The sequence below is a fragment of the Hyaena hyaena genome, unplaced genomic scaffold (genome assembly GCF_003009895.1).
Source record: "Hyaena hyaena isolate Hyena2069 unplaced genomic scaffold, ASM300989v1 scaffold_69, whole genome shotgun sequence".
Taxonomy (NCBI): Eukaryota; Metazoa; Chordata; class Mammalia; order Carnivora; family Hyaenidae; genus Hyaena; species Hyaena hyaena.
This window is the reverse complement of record NW_024080702.1, coordinates 925,802-943,119: the sequence shown is the minus strand read 5'-3', so window position 1 is coordinate 943,119 and position 17,318 is coordinate 925,802. Positions and strand designations below refer to the sequence as shown.

General features: G+C 48.6%; 1 protein-coding gene across 2 annotated transcripts in view; it reads right to left on the bottom strand.

The window, feature by feature from the left end:
- Nucleotides 1-16,538, bottom strand: part of LOC120232344 (maestro heat-like repeat family member 5) — a 70,666-nt gene extending 54,128 nt beyond the window's left edge. For both annotated transcript variants that reach the window (XM_039233003.1, XM_039233004.1), the window contains exons 1-4: nucleotides 16,408-16,538; nucleotides 4,952-5,136; nucleotides 3,575-3,720; nucleotides 2,609-2,737 (exon numbers count right to left, since the gene is read on the bottom strand). In XM_039233003.1, the coding sequence (XP_039088934.1) occupies nucleotides 2,609-2,737; nucleotides 3,575-3,720; nucleotides 4,952-5,136; nucleotides 16,408-16,493 (546 nt within the window). In that variant the 5' untranslated portion in view covers nucleotides 16,494-16,538. The remainder of the gene's footprint in view (nucleotides 1-2,608; nucleotides 2,738-3,574; nucleotides 3,721-4,951; nucleotides 5,137-16,407) is intronic.
- Between the last annotated feature and the right edge of the window lie 780 nt (nucleotides 16,539-17,318).

The following is a 17,318-nucleotide window of genomic DNA, read 5'->3' as shown; positions in this document are numbered from 1 at the left end:
CAGCGACGCTGGAGATCAGAACCACCACACGCCCCACAGAACCCAGAACACGGCCACTGGGAGGCAATACAGGCCAGAGAGGTGAGAACTTCAAGCAAAGCTGTCTTTTCAATATCCTGAGAGATAAAAGCAGGTATTGTGTCCACGATAAAACAGCATGATACACATATGAACATTCTGGGCACAAAATCAAGATTGTGGGACAGTGGAATGCACGGGCAGGGCTGGGAGCTCCACAGACAGCGGGTCCTCAGAGAGCAGAACGGAGGACAGAGCTGGTAGAAGAGAGGCCCGGCGAGGGTCCTGGGGCGCACTGAGCACCCCGCACCTGAGCGTCCCTGAGCCTCGGGCAGGGAAACGAGGGGACGATACTGTCAGTGAAATAACTGAACTTTTCTGGAAGCAAAGGTCTGAAGACAGTCAGACTGTGGGAGGCCGCGCCGGAGCGCAGGGTGGCTAACGACAGACCCTGGGGAACCGCGGGGCCCACCAGCAGAGGGGCTGTGCACAGGTAACGGTCTAATGTCCACAGTGACTTTGGAGTCACTACAGTGGCACCAGTGGCGGGAGGACACGGGACGCTGCTGCCAACATGTCAATGGTCTTGTCGAACAGGAAGGAAGTGAGTGGCGGAGCAAACCAGCAGTTTATTCGGGGTCTTCAGGGATTCCAACCTGGGAGACACTGATTCAGGAGGTCACGGAGATGCGCTTGGGGCTCGAGAAAGAGCTTAAGAGGCCCAGACCCGCAGGCTTCTAGAAGCTGTTTTGAAGAATTATGATCACTGTAGGAAAAATAATGTTCTACATGCGACAGGTCACTGTGCTGTTCCCGGGTCGGAGTTCAGCAAAATAAGCCTCAGTCTGGGAAAAAGGCAACACGATGTGGCCATTGCATTGGTGGTCGGGCATGGCCCGAAGGTCACACTTGTCCAGGTGTGGATGTGCATCAGACCAACCTCCCCGGTGGCCTCTGCCTCCACCCTGACCTTCCTGACTCCATTTCCGATGTTTCTGTTCAGGGTCTCCAAGGCAGAGTCCAGGGGGAACAGGAGAGAGAGATTTCCAGGAACACGTGGTCTCAAACTGTGCTTCCCAAACATGCTTTCTCAGGAAGCTGCTGGAGGATGTGTGTCTTCAAAGCGAGAGGTCAAGCCGGGAAGGAGGGTCCCGGAGACACCGTTCCCTGCGGCGATGGGCTACGGGGGTCCCAGACTGGGCTTTGGACACCCAGATGGGCTCGGCTGGCCGGACCTGGGTGATGACGTGCATGAGCTCCTCCGTGAGGCCTAGACCGGCTCCCGGCGCCTACAGAGGGTCCACACTGGCCCGCCCTGGAGAGCTGGCAGTGGGCCGCGGTGTGTATAGAAGCAGGAGGTGGGCCTGGCTCAGAGGCGCTCATGTCCACCCCCGGGGAGGCTGTGCCAGGCCGCCACCCAGACACTGGCGGGCTCTGCGTGTCCTACAGCCTCACCGCTGCCTTCCCCCACTCTATTCTTCCTGGTTTCTAAACTATTCACAGGTGACATGCTTCCCACGATGGCTTAAATTAAAAAAAAAAAAGATCATGGGGACCTCTGGGTGGCTCAGCGGGTTAAGCATCTGACTTTGACTCAGATCATGATTTCATAGCTCGTGAGTTCGAGTCCCCTGACAGCTCAGAGCCTGGAAGCTGCCTGAGATTCGCGTCTTCCTCTCTGCCCCTTGCCCCCTCACGCTCTGTCTCTCTCTCTCAAACATAAATACATGTTAAAAAATTTTAATAAGGAATTTGGAATCTAAATTTAGAATTAAAATTCTTTGGGGAAGAGGATGAATACAGTGGTTCTGAACTTTGCTCCCTGCTTGTCTGCATCCGTACCAGGAGGGAAGACTTTGTGGGGAGCCTGAAGATGGCCACTTACCATCTTTTAAACTGCCCAAGCCTCAGTCCCTCCGTCTGTAAACGGGGGTTGCAGATATCTGGTGGGAGGGTTAAATTATACTTTTTCCTGCCCCGCGGAGCGCCGAGGCTTGGAACACGGCTAGCCCACCATGGGGACCCTGGGCTGTTTTGAGAGCCAGCAGCCCTCAAGTGTCTGGAGCTGAAGCCAGCTGAGGCCATGGGCAGGCCTGGGCCAGGTCCCTGGACATCATCCTGGGGTGGGCACGATACCCACCAAACCTGTAAGTGTCTGCCAGGCAGGACTCGGGAGGCGGCCACAGAGGCTGCGTTAAGCCTGGAGCACAGGTGCGACCCGCAGGAGGCCTTCCAGAGTCTGGGTGTGGGGGCAGCCATGGAATCGTAAAACTGGCGGTGGAAGAGGGACCCAGAGCCCACTTCAGGGTGGGGGCTTCCAGGAAGGGGTGCTGAGGGGTAGCTGACATTTGGTTCTTCCATTTATAGGCCCTGTTGACTCAGACAAGCAATTAGCTCCCCGAATCTCACTTTTCTCAACTGTAAAATGGGTGCCAGAGTTTGTCCCTCTGAAGGGACTTGTGGTAAGGAAATGAAAATGGACAGAAATCACTTAATCAACCATGGAGCTGGGCACCCCGGCATTATTCGGGTGCCAGGGCGGCAGCCCGCATTCCCAGCAGTGGCCTATTTGCGGGGATGGGAGGCCCACCGTGGACTTGGTCATGTTCTCCAGGGCCAGCTGCATGAGTGTCTTCTCCCAGGCCTCCTCCAGGTGGTTGCTGGCTCTGATGACTGCTTCCAGGACCTGGAGCAGCCGGAACTTGTGCCGGGAGGAGATCTGTGGGTGGCAGAGTGGGCAGAGGCTCAGGGCCAAATTGGGTTCAGTCACATGGGGAGTGGTCACCAGTGAAAGCCTGGGCATGGGGAGGTTGCTGAGGGGGCTGAGGAGGCCAGAAGGGGAGGGTCACAGTGGATGCATTTGGCCATTCATCCAATAACCATTTAGTGAGCACACACTATAGGAGGCCCTGAGCTAGCTTCTGCAGAAACAGGCACTTAAAAGTTTGTCTCTATCCTCAAGAATAGCTATGGTATTTTAAAAGCATTCCACCTCTGAAGTCAGTTCATTCATTCATTTGTTAAAATTCAATCAGATCTTCTACCTAATTATCCATCCATCTATCTACCAACTACCAACCCATCCACCCATCCATCTACCCATCCATCCATCTGTCCATCCATCCACCCATCCATCCATCTGTCCATCCATCCACCCATCCATCTACATATCCATCCATCCATCCATTATCTATCCATCCATCCATCTATCCATCCACCCTACCATCCATTATCCATCCATCTACCCATCCATCCATCCATCCATCCATCTCTGCCACTTAATCTCTCGGTAACTTTAGGCAAATCATTTCCCTTTCCTAAGCCCGTTTCCTCATCTATGGGGATCATAATATCTATATCATGAGACTATTCTGAGGGTGGTTGACACATGTCAGTCCACATTCTTTCCTCACTGCTTAGCCCATTAGACATATGAGGAGACTGACTTGCCCTAAATCATGTAGCTGTACCACAGAGCCACCATTTGAACCTGCCTTTGGGTCCAGCCCTCCCTCTGCTTCCATGCATTCCCTCCAATGGCTCAAGCAGCTCCCACCTCTGGGTTGTTTACAAAGTAGTCATGGATGGTTTCCAGCACCAGGTTGGGGGCCTTGTGAGCCATGCTCTTGATCTTCTTGGTGATGTGCTTCAGGTGGACAGGGTCTGAACCATTCAGGTCCTGGAGCATCTTGAAGCAAATGGCTAAAGGAGATGAAAAAAAGGTGTGAGGGTGGATGGGCTGTGGGAAGGTTACACTGTGCCAGCAGGGATGGGGAGGCAGGGAAAGGGTAGCGCTGGGAATGGGAAAGAGTGATCTGAAAATGAAGACTGAAGAACTGAACATATTGGAGGTTCCTGGGCCTCCTGACTGTCCAAACAGTCCTCCTGGAGTTTGAGACAGGATAAGAAGCAGATTGCATGCAGGTTTTCACATCCTTATACACCCATGCATATTTCCATCCATTCATTGAATCAACCACTTTTTTATCCATCTACTTATCCATTCATCTATCATCTACGTATCCATAGATATTCATCTGTCCATCCACCCACACATTCATCCATATGGGCAAATAGTTGCCCATTAATTCATCCACCTGTCTGTCCATCTTTATGCTCACCTACCAGTCCATGCATTAGTAAACGTATCCATCCATCCGTCACCCATCTGCTCACAAATTCATCTATCCACCTTTCTATCCACTCATCCATTCATAAGTTTATCCGTCCATCCCCATCACCCATCCACTCATATTAGCCATCCATCCCTCCACTCCTCCATCTAGTCATCCCTTCACTCCCTCAACCTCCATGTAGTCTTCAGCATTCAATGTTGTTCACTGTGTGGTCACAGAACTGTGTGGGGGCTCAAAGGAGAGTCAGGGCCCAGCTCGGTTCTGAAGGAGCCCCTAGCCTGTGGGAGCCCTACTCGGTGTCCGTGGACTCTGGTTCTGTTGTTGTGTAGAAGGCCGTGGGCACACAGAGAGGGGAGGGATTTAATACATGCCAACAAAGATGGAGGGCATTCAGGACTGGCCCCTTGGAGGAGGTGGCAATTTAACTTTGCCTAGAATGATGAAGTCATGTCATCCTTTGAATGAAGGGAAAAGCATTCCTGTGAGATGGCCAGGCCTAGGCTGAGGTCCCAAGGTATGAAACGGTATGGGAGGAAAATGGAAGGTGAGGTGTGAGGGGGAAAGTTTTGGGCTTAGGACGGTGCTTCAGGAGGCATGAAGAGGCCAAGGAGGGCGTGTAGAGCTCTCTGCTGAAAGTCTCACTATCTCCCCAAGGCCCTTGACGTCCCCAAGATCCCAGGCGGTGGATTCCCTCTGGCCCTCATTCCCAGGACATTTTTGGCACGGGGACATGATGGGGTCTACTGGAGCCTGACCACCCCATTTCTGCCTGCTTGAGTCCCAGGGTTGGTGATCACCTGCGTTGTAGGCTTCTTCCATGAACACCTTGTGCTCCTTGGGCCTCATGGCAGCCTGGCTGCTCTGTGACTTGCAGAGCATGATGGTGGTGGGGTGTCTCTTCTGTCTGTCCCTGTGGTCAGGGTCCTGAAGTACCTTCAGGTGAGTCAAGTCCTTCATGGATTCAGAGACGTGGCAGGACGTTCTGAGAAGGAAAAGAGGTCCAGGATGCAGGTGGGCAGCCTCACGAGCGTTCATGAAGGCAAGCCCGGCAGATGCCGAGAACCACGCTGGCCGGGATCAGGCTTGGCAACGTCCTTGCATGTGTCTACCTTCTGCTCAATGGATTGGCTGGGCCCTGGGAGTATGGAAGGGGCCCGGAGGCCTCAGGGAGCGTTTCCCGTGGGCCTGGAGAGGCCTGACTTCCCAGCAAGTGCTGGTGACAAGCGTGGCTGACGAGACCCGGAGGGCTCTGGGCGTGGCGTCCCCAACTCTAGCTCTTGCACTGGCTTGGATGAGCCCGTCTTTTCAGGACCACACACAGGACTGCCCTGGCTACCCCATGTCACTGAGGGGGTCCTCGGTGGGGGCCCAGGAGCTGCACGACAGGTGGGGGCAGGGGCCATGAAGATGGGTGCGCTGGGCGACACCACCTGTGCCCCAGACCCCTCCACCTGGTGCTTGAGAACAAGTATGTTTGCATGACAGAGATACTGAGAAGAAACAAGGAAGCACATCGGCCCCTGGAGGCTGCTTCCTTCCTACTTCCTCTTCCTTTTCTCACCTTTTGCAAATGTGGGACAGGATTCCCTCAGACTGTGCTCGTTGCCAGAGGGGCCAAAAAAGGAGGGATGCTTCATTTTGGGGCTGGTGGCCAAGTTGTTTGTCTCACAACTTCCTCTTGGAGCCTCGTGGCAGGAGTGGGTGTCTGCTCTACCTGCTCTGGGACCCCATTTCTTTTTTTTTTTATTTTTATTTTTTAATGTTTTACTTATTTCTAGGAGAGAGAGTGAGACAGCGTGAGCAGGGGAGGGTCAGAGAGAGAGGGAGTCACAGACTGAAAGAGGCTCCAGGCTCTGAGCTGGCAGTCAGCACAGAGCCCGACGCGGGGCTCGAACCCACGAACCGCGAGATCATGACCTAAGTGAAAGTCAGATGCTTAACCGACTAAGCCACCCAGGAGCCCCTCTGGGACCCCATTTCTTGATCACTCTCAGTTCCTGGTTCCCAAATACTGACCACGGGCAAGGAATGTTCTTTCTACTCACTAAGGATGTAACAGTGAGCAAGACAGCAAGCTGTCAACAAATTCAATAGGTACATTAGATGGTATATTAGAAGGTGGTTCGTCTATTAACATTTATACATTAATTTATTCTACTGTGTGAGAAATGTAGGTCAGATCATATCACTCAAAACCCTCTGTGGTTCCCCACTGGACTCAGCAAAAAGCTCAAAGTCCTCAAGATGGTAAAGACAACACCAGTATTTTGCTTCAAGATGGAGCAACCGGGACCAGATTCCCCCTCCTGCCTTAAACAACTCAAAAATTGGAAAAAATAGACAAACCCGCTAATATCAGACATTAGGCAACAAGAAGTGGAAGACAAGGGTCCCAGAGAGACGGCAGCCCTGCAGGGTCAGCTCCAAATCGCCACAATGTGCTGCCTGTGCAGTGCAGGATGGGGGAACCCAGAAAGCTCAGTGGGTCCCTCAAGTGAAGGAAAAGGAGGTGGACGTTTGGGGAGGCCAAAGTGGCTTGTGTTTGCAGGGAAGAGTAATAGGAGAAGGCTGCCCAGTGAGAGAAAACGACCACTCAGGTTTGAAGACCTCCCCCGCACCCCCCACCCGGCCAAGTCCTCCTCTGATGGTAATCAGCGCATGTGGGAAAAGGGCCACCCATGAGGAGCCGCGGAAACAATCTTCAGAGCTCACACAGGCTGAGAATAATCCCTTCGTTTTAGCAGCCAGACTGGAAGACTTCGTAATACACAGGGCATTGGGCAGAGTACTCTGAACGGTATTATCTTGGTCTTGAGGGAAAAAAACGGACATCCTTAGACAGGAATGCTTTGGTGCTGCCTAACAAAGCTTAAAAGCAAGCCTCAAAAATACCAAATTGTTTTTAAATTAATTGTGTTCTAGAACAAAACTCAGGAATATTTGAAAAGTACAGAAATATCTAGCACCCAACAAGGTAAAGTTTACAATGCCTGGTATTGAATAAGAAACTACCAGGCATGCATGGCAGCAAGAAAGTTGACCCCTAAGTAGGAGAAAGAAAATTGACTTACCAAAAGCAACACAGAAATGACACAAGTGATAGAATTAATAGACAAAGACATTAAACGTTATTATAACAATATTACACATGTTCCACATGGTAGATTAAAACATAAGCATGCTACGGAGAGATATGGAAAACATAAACAAGATGAAGAATACAACGTTTGAAGTTAAGAATTTAGTGGATGAAGCTTCTGCACAGCCAAGGAAACAACCCAGAAAATTAATAGGCAACCAACGGAATGGGAAAAGATAGTTGCAAATGACATATCAGATAAAGGGTTAATATCCAGAATCTATAAGGAACTCACCAAACTACACGCCTGAAAAACAAACAACCCAGTGAAGAAATGGGCAGAAGACATGAACAGACACTTCTCCAAAGAGGACATCCAGATGGCCAACAGACACATGAAACGATGCTCAGCATCCCTCCTCATCAGGGAAATACACATCAAAACCACACTGAGATACCACCTCACGCCAGTCAGAGTGGCTAAAATGAGCAAATCAGAGAACTCTAGATGCTGGCGAGGATGTGGAGAAACGGGCACCCTCCTACACTGTTGGTGGGAATGTAAACTGGTGCAGCCCCTCTGGAAAACAGTGTGGAGGTTCCTCAGGAAACTAACAATAGAACTCCCTTATGACCCAGCAATAGCACTGCTAGGAATTTACCCAAGGGATACAGAAATGCTGATGCATAGGGCACATGTACCCCAATGTTCATAGCAGCACTCTCCACAATAGCTAAAACAGGGAAAGAGCCTAAGTGTCCATCAACAGATGAATGGATCAAGAAGATGTGGCTTATCTATACCATGGAATACTACATGGCAATGAGAAACAATGAAATCTGGCCATGTGTAGCAACATGGATGGACCTTGAGGGTGTTATGCTGAGCGAAATAAGTCAGGCAGAGAAGGACAAATATCATATGTTTGCACGTATAGGAGGATTAGGAGGAACTTGACGGAGGATCAAGGGGGAGAAGAAGGGCGGAAATGGTGGGGGAAAAGGAGAGAGGCAAACCATGAGAGACTCTTGAATTCTGACAAAAACTGAGGACTGATGGATCTGGGAGGGAGGGGGGATGGGCATGGAGGAGGGCACTTTGGGGATGAGCACTGAGTGTTATGTGGAAAATAATTTGACAATAAACTATTTGTAAAAAAAAAAAAAAGAATATAGTGGATGAGTTTAATAGCAAATTAGACATAGCAGGAGCAAAGATTAGTGAACTTGAAGACACTACAGCAGAAACTATCTACAAATGAAACAGAAATAGAAAAAAGACTGGAAAAAATGGAACAGAGCATCATTGAGTTGTAGAGCAACCTCAAAATCCACAGTGTGTGTGTAACGTGAACCCTCATAGGAGAAGAAAGGGAGACAGAAAACAATATTTGAAGAAATAATATCTGAAGTTTCCAAATTAATAAAAACCAAAAATCCCACAGGTCCAGGAAATGTAATGAACCTCAACTGAAACAAACATAAAGAAAACCAAACCAAATGGCAATGAAATAAAATTGCCTAAAACCAATGCCAAGAGAAAATCTTAACAAAGAAAGCCAGAGATAAAGGACACATCATATGCAAAAGTATAAAGATAAGAGCAAGGGTACAGTTCTAGTCAAAAACAGTGCAAGCCAGGAGACATGAAGCAACATTTTATTTATTTTTTATTTAAAAAATATTTTAAAAAATGTTTTATTTATTTCTGAGAGAGAGAGAGAGACAGTGTGAGCAGGGGAGGCTCAGAGAGAGAGGAAGATACAGAATCTGAAACAGGCTCCAGGCTCTGAGCTGGCAGTCAGCACAGAGCCCAACGTGGGGCTCGAACCCACGAACCGTGAGATCATGACCTGGCTGAAGTCGGACGCTCAACCGACTGAACCACCCAGGTGCCCCAACATGAAACAACATTTTAAAGCACTAAGAGAAAAAAACCTGGCAAGCTAGTCAGAGAAAACCATTTTAACAACGGATGGTAAAACCAAGCCTTTATCATATGCACTGAAGCTGAAAGAATTTATACCCAGCAGACCTGTGCCTTAAGTAATGTTTGGGGAAGTCTTTCAGACAGAAGGAAAATTATACCAGATGGAAATATGGACGAAAAAAAAGAAAAAAAAAGTGGAAAGGGTGAATATGTAAGTGAATATAAAATATTCTTTCTTATTTTTCAGGTTTAAAGTAAAAATAACAATGCCTTGTGGGGCCTATAACAAATGTAGAAGTAAAATATATGTCAACAATACCATAAAGGCCAGGAGAGGGAAAAGGAAATAAAATGTTGTAAGATTCTTATACTCTAAATGGCACAATATCACTTAAAGGTAGACTGAGATACTGTAAAATTGTAAACTATAAGCATTAACGCAGTCACTAAAAAATGAGAGAGTAAACCATAATATATATGGTAATAAGCCAACAAAAGATGTAGAATGGAACCATAAAAAATTCTCACTTAATGAAAATGAAGGGGGAAGAGGTAAAATAGAACAAAGAAGAGAGGAAACAAAGCAAAAACAAATTGCAAGGCAGTAGATTAAAACTAAATCATTTCGGGGGTGCCTGGGTGGCTTAGTCGGTTAAGCGTCCGACTTTCGCTTAGGTCATGATCTTGCAGTTCGTGGGTTCGAGCCCCGCGTCGGGCTCTGTGCTGACTCAGAGCCTGGAGCCTGTTTCAGTCTGTGACTCCCTCTCTCTCTGACCCTCCTCTGCTCACGCTGTGTCTCTCTCTCTCTCCTAGAAATAAATAAAACGTTAAAAAAAAAGAAATCATTTCTCTAATCACATTAAATGCAAATGCTTTAAATTTCTCAATCAAATAGCAGAGACTGCCAAGTTGAATAAAAAATCAAGACCCAAGTATATGCTGCCTATAAGAAATACACTTGAAATACAATAGACACAAATCAATGAAAAATAAAGGATGGAAAAAGATAAACCATGCTAATAATAATCTGAAAACTGGAGTGGCTATATTAATATCAGATAAAGTATATTTTCATTTTAAAGTTAAGAATATAGCCATACATCAAGAGAATCAGTTTGGGGCACCTGGATGGCTCTGACAGTTAAGCATCTGACTCTTGATTTTAGATCAGGTCTTGATCCCAAAGTCGTGGGATCCAGCCCTATGTCAGGCTCCATGCTGAACTTGGAGCTTGCTTGAGATTCTCTCTCTCTCTCTGTCCCTCCCCTGCTCATCACATGCTCTCTCTCTTCCCTCCCCTCAAATAAAAAAAAGAATCAGTTCATAATGATAAAGGGGTTATTCATCAAGATGACTTAGTTTTAATTGTTCATGCACCTAATGACAGAATTTCAAAATATATAAAGCAAAAAATATAGAACTGAAAGGAGAAATCATTGAAGAATAGTAGAATCATAGTTAAAGATATCACCATCCCTCTGTCAATAATTGATAGAGCAAAAAGACAGAAAACCATTAAAGATATAAAAGACTTGGACAATACTCTTAGCTAATGTAATCTAACTGGCATTTACAAAACTCTCCATCTAACAGCAGAAGAACAAGTATTCCTTCCAAGTGCACATGGAACATCTACCAAAATAGATCATATTCTGGGCCATAAAATAGTCTCCATAAGTTTAGAAGGATTCAGATCAAACAAAGTGTACTCTTTGACCACAATAAAATTAAATTAGAAATCAATAACAGAAAGATAGATGGGAAATTCCCAAGTATTTTGAAATTAAGCAACAATTTTAAATAATGCATAGGTCAAGAAGGAATTGAAACAAAGTAAAAACTATTTTGAATTGAATGAAAATGAAAACACAACATATAAAAATGCTGGGGTGCAGCTAAGTGCTTCAAGGGAAATTTACGGCATTGAAACTTACAGTATTAGAAAAGAATAGGGGTCTGCAATCAGTGACCTAAGTTTCCACCTAAAAAATTAGGGGAAAAAGGGAAAGTTAAACCCAAATAAAGAAAATAATAAAAAGTAGAGCAGAAATTAATGAAGTAGAAAACAGAAAGGCAATAGAAAAAATCAATAAAAACCAAAAGACGGCCCTTTGAAAAGATGAATACATTTGATAAACCTCCAGCAGGCTTTATTAGGGCAAAAAGAAAGAAGACACACACTATTCACATCAAGAGGAAGAACAGATACATCATTAAAGATCCTATAGACATTGAAAGGATAGTGAGGGAATATTATGAACAACTTCATGTCAATAAAGTTGATAACCCGGATGAAATAGATGAATTCCTTGGTCATAAAAGGACTAAATACCAAAGCTCAATCAAGAAGAACTAAATAGCCAGAATAGCCCTTGTCTATTACAAATATTGACTTTGTAGCTGAAAACCTTCCCACAAAGAAAACTTGAGGCCCAGATGGCTTTACCCTTAAACTCTACCAAGCATTTAAGGAAGAAATGACATCAATAAAACTCTTTCAGAAAATTAAAGGTGAGGGAACACTTCCTAACTCATTCAGTGAGGTGAGCGTTAATACCCCCATGCCTAAACCAAATAAAGACACTGCAAGCTTTCTTAACTTAAGAATCCAAAATATATGGACATGCTCATTCATCTACATGACCCAGTGAGCCCTACCTTGGGCATGCAAGGCTGGTTGAACATTTGAAAATCAATGTGACTCCCAACATTGTAGATGAAAGAAGAAAACCATATAATCATCTCAATAGATGCAGAGAAAGCATTTGAGAACATTCCACATCCATTCACAATAAAAACAGAAATTAAAAGAACTTCCTCAACTCGATAAAGAGTACCTGCAAAAATCCTGTAGCTAATATCATACTTAATGGTGAAAGACTGAATGTTTTTCCCGCATAGTTGGGAATGAGGGAAGGATGTTCTTACCACTTCTATTCAACATGGTACTGAGGACTTAGTCAATATGAACAGGTAAGAAAACTAATTAAAAGTGTACCGACTGGAAAGGAAGGAACAAATGATCTTTAGTTATAGAGGATGTTATCACCTAATTAGAAAATTCCAAAGAATCTATAAAAAAGCTACTAGAACTGAAAAGGGAATTTAGTAAATCTGCAAAAATATAGTCAGTATACAAAAATCAGTCACATTTCACTATACTAGCAACAAGCAGTTGGGAATTGAAATTTAAAAAGTTCCATATAGGTAACCCAGTTGGTTAAGTGTCCAGTTCTTGATCTTGGCTTGGGTCAGGATCTCAGAGTTCATGGGATCAAGCCCCACAATCAAGAGCCTACCTGGGATTCTCTCTCTTCCTCTCTCCTTCTGCCCCTCCCCCACTCATTCTCATTATCTCTCTCTCTCTCAAAATAAATAAACCCGAAAAAAAGGTACCCTACACAGTAGCATTAAAGACATGAGATATTTAGGTATACATCTAACAAATAATTGCAAGTTCTGTGAGCTGTAAAACATAAATAGCAATAAAAGAAACCAAAAATATACTTTAATAAGTGGAAAGATATACCATCTTCATGGATCAGAAGACTCAATACTGTTAAGATGTCAATTTTGTCTAAATTTATCTAAATATTCAATGCAAAATCGAGTCCAGAAAAACACTCACATGCACAAAGGTAACTGATTTTTGATAAAAGTGCAAAAGTAATTCAATTAAGAAAGTGTATGCAACAAATGGTGTGTGATAATTGGATACATACGTGCAAAAAAATGGCCCCCAACCTATACTTCACATTATGTACAAAAATTAACTCTAGATCATGGACCTAAAAGTAAAACCTGGAGTTCCAAACTTGTAGAAGCAAATACAGGAGAAAACAAATCTTTGTGATCATGGGTCAGACAAAGTTTTCTTAGATGTGACCCCAAAAACGTTAAATTGGATTTCATAAAAATTTAGAACTGCTTTTTTTTTTTTTTTAATATTTTTATTTATTTCTAGGAGAGAGAGAGACAGCGTGAGCAGGGGAGGGTCAGAGAGAGAGGGAATCACAGACTGAAACAGGCTCCAGGCTCTGAGCTGGCAGTCAGCACAGAGCCCGACGCGGGGCTTGAACCTACGAACCACGAGATCATGACCTAAGCGAAAGTCGGATGCTTAACCGACTAAGCCACCCAGGTGCCCCAGAACTGCTTTTTGAAAGACATCTAGAAAAAAAATGAAAAGATAAGCTGTGGACTTCAAGGGAATGCTTGCAAATCACGTATCTGATAAAGGTCCGTGTCCGGAACACACAAATAACTCACAAAACAAAAACCCAAACACCAATGCAATCAATCTAATGAAATACAGACAAAAGATTTGAATAGACATCCCACCCGAGAAGCTACACAGATGGTAAGTAAGCACGTAACAGGTGCCCAATGTCCCAGGTTAAAGCTGGAGAGGAATACGGCTACACGCCTCCTAGAATGGCCGAGGTTGGGAGACAATCTCTGAAAATACCAAGTGCTGGTGACGTTGCGGAATAACTGGACCTTTCGTACGTTGCTGGTGAGGGTGTAAAACAGTACGGCCCGTGTGGAGAGGAGCTTGGTGCTTTCTTAGAAGGTTAAGTGTACGCTCTGCTGCTCTCCTCCTAGGCATTCACTCAGATAAAATAAATCACGTTCGCACAAAACCTGTACACAAATGTTTATAATGGCTCTACTTGTAATCGCCCCAACAGAAGAAATGCACACGTCCTTTTTGACTGGTGAATGCGTAACGAAGCTGTGTATTACATCCATGGAAATGCTCATCAGCAATAAAACGGAATGGATTCCTGAGAAGCACAGCAACATGGTTGGCTCTCAAACGCGTCATGCCAGAAACCAGCCCGGGCGCTGCACACCGCGCTGCCCCAGTTTTATGACTTTCTGAAGAAGGTCCAACTGAACAGGGATGGGAAGTTGGAGGAGGGTTGACTACCTAAAGGCCACGGGGGACCCGGGGAGATAAACCTGCTGCATATCTTGCGTGTGGTAGTGGTTTCACGACTATGACTTTGTCAAAACTTGCAGTGTCCCACTACAGACGATGAATCTTACTGTAGCTAAATTATGTCACAATAAAAAAGAAAGCAAGATCTCTAAGAACAAAAATGATTTCGCCCCCTCTCTGATCTCATGTCTGCTTTCTCTTGGCTACTCTGCCCCGGCAGTGAACTTGTGTTGCTCCTTACACCCCCAGGCACATTTCTACCCCAGGACCTTTACACTGGCTGTTCCTTCAGTCCAGAAAACATCCTCCCTCCAGATAGCTGCTGGGATCAGTTTCTCACCTTTAAGTCCCAGCTCACTTGTTACCTCCTGGATGAACTTAGTTAAAATTGCAGTGTGCCCCTCACCCTGCCCTCTCTACCCCCAACCTCTCCATTTGTTTCCACATCACTTTTAACCTTCTAACATTATATAATTTACTTTCTTACATCGGTGGTTTATTGACTGTTTCCCCCACTGGAATGTAGCCACCAGAGATGTAGCATTTCTGCACGACGGAGTGTCGGCCCGGATGAAAGTGTTTACGGGGTGCCGGGGCAGGGGCGGGGTGGGGCACTCGGCCTGCGGTGCCTGGCCATCTTCGCAGTCCCCGAGCCCTCCACGGGGGCAGCCCCCTTCCTTCCTGCCTTCCTTCTGGGAGGAGGTGTTGATGCTGCAGGGCCCGGGGGTTCGCCTGAACAACACACACAGAGACCCCTTCCCTTGGAGAGCTTGTGTCCGGGGCAGGGGGAGGGAGGTGATGCACACCCAAGAAACTGCCGTGCCGGCTGGGGACAGTGCGACCGACAAAGCCCAGCACGGGACGGCCCGGACGAGCTGGTGGTCATGCTAAACAGCCTCGTGAGGGAGGCTGGGGCTCTGGGCTGCCGCTGGGGTGCAGGCGTCCGTCAGGTGCCCGGTGGGGGTGTGGGGTGGCCGAGGGACCGAGCAATGAGTAAATGAGACGTTCTGGGCATCGCTGCATGTGACGTCCTGCAGAGAGGATGGGTGCCCCTCCATCACCTGATCTCCGACCCTCCACCCCCCCCCCATCACGCTTCATGCTGCCCGCCTACCCCAACCCCATGAGGTGCTGAGACACAGAGAGGTTCAGCGGCCTGTCCCAGGACGCACAGCATCTGCAGAATGACACTGGTTCAGACCCAGCCTGAGCCTGAAGCCTGCATCCTGGGCGCCGTGGCCAGCAGGGCTTAGTGCACACTAGAACCTTCCTGGACGGCCCCTTCTTCCTAGAGCCCCACAGAAAACCAGCCACTTCCCTGCCACTCCCGCAAAGTACGGCCTTTCAGAGGGAGGCAGGCTGGCCGGTCCTGAGGGCAGCTGGGAAGAGTGGGAGCCTGGCTCCCCTCTGCACCCGGAGGGGACGCACGCTGCTCAGTGTCACCCACAGCACTTGGCCCGCAGCTGGCCCTGAGATGGCATCCGGGCCCTGCGACGACCAGAGTGGAGTATATTTTTAAATACAGAGAACGACAGCGTAGTCAGGCAAACAGCTGCCGAGAGAAGCGCTTTCTCGCCTTAGAAGTGATCCAAGATGCGGCGGTGGCGGCGGAGATGGGCCTGACAACACACACACACACACACACACACACAGCGACAACTGCGTGCACACAAAAATAAGTGAGTTCGAACCGAGTACAAAGCTGCCCCTTCTGGAATAGCGTTGCGCACGGGGGTCCTGCTCGGGAGCCTGTCTGGGGATGGTCTGGGGAGCTGGGTGCCCAGGACCCCTGGGAAGGCACCTGGGGGTCCGGGGAGGCAGGGGAGGGAGCCCGCCGGCCGCTGCCTGGCCCCGGGCACCCGCCTGAAGGCCAGGAGGAGCCTCCCGAGGATGCGCCATGTCTTTGCCGGGTCACTGGCTGTTGGACCACTGTCCACCGTGTGGATAGGAAGCCAAGGCTCAGGGAAGCACGTGGACAGTGGGTCAGTCCGTGCGTTCACTCGTGCACAGGCACGCGTGTACAGGGACACTGACATGCTGCCAGCCACAGCTCTGGTCCTATAGGCAGTCGCCAGCCACACCGCAGGACGGTGGCAAAGCCCGCGCTTGAATCCAATATCCTCCCTCCCGTCCCCCTGTCCCCAAGCCTGGGGCTGCCGGGTGGGGTTCGACCCCAACCCTACCCCCGGGGGTGCCCTGCGGGGAGGCACCGTCCTGAAAGAAGGAGGGGCCCGGGCACCTGCGGGCAGCGGGGCATCGGGCTTCCCCTCCTACACGTCCCGCCTGGTGCTGTGCTCACCTGGGGTTCTGGGACGTGGACGATGGCGTCCTGCCAGCCGTGGCGTGGCCGTGGCTGTGTGGCTTTTCCAAATGCTGCCCGTCCATGTTGGGGTGCAGTTTGGAGAACCCACAGGCCCAGCGCCAGCTCTGTCCTCATGCCCAGAGGGGTGGCCCTATCTCTGGGTATCCCCCTCCCCCACCCTGGCCAGCCCTGACCTCACCCCTGAGGTCACAATGGTTCTGGGCTCAGGGCACTTTCCCAGGGCCAGCGCGTGGAACTGGACACTGCTCTGGGCCCCGTACAGCGTGTGCGGGAGCACAGGTGCGGCCTGGGGCTCGGCCCTTCCGTCCCTGGTCTTGAGCGTGTCCTGTAAGACCCACAGAGCCCTGGCTGATACCTTGGCTGGTGAGGAACCCTGAGACCGAAGACCCAGCTAATCCTGGATTCCGGCCCCGAGACTCTGGTGAGACAGTAGACGTGCGTCGTAAGCCACTAGGTTTCGGGGTCATTTGTTACACAGCAGTAGACAGCGCATCCTTCCCGGTGACCGCCCATCTCACTGGGCCTGGTCCATTGCAAGGCTGCAGGGCAAGGGAGTCCCGAAGGCCGGCGGGGGACGCCCAGCATGGCCCCTCGTCACCACACTCGGCTGTCGGAGGCCCTGCAGGTGGGGCTGGGGAGTGGAGGGCTAAGAGCCAGGACGCTGCTGGGCCAGCGACCTCCATCCCGCAGCCACGTCCCTCTGCCCAGCCAGCCCGGGGCACAAGGGGTGCTCGAAGCCACACTGTGTGCACAGCCCTTGCGTTCTGGAAACGGCCTGTGCCTGGGACCAGTGCCCTGCTTGGGGCATCTCAGACTTGACAGCCAGTGCTCACCCCTGAGGCCACAGGGCCTTAGCACTGGCCCCTGGGGTTCAGACTCCAGCTCGG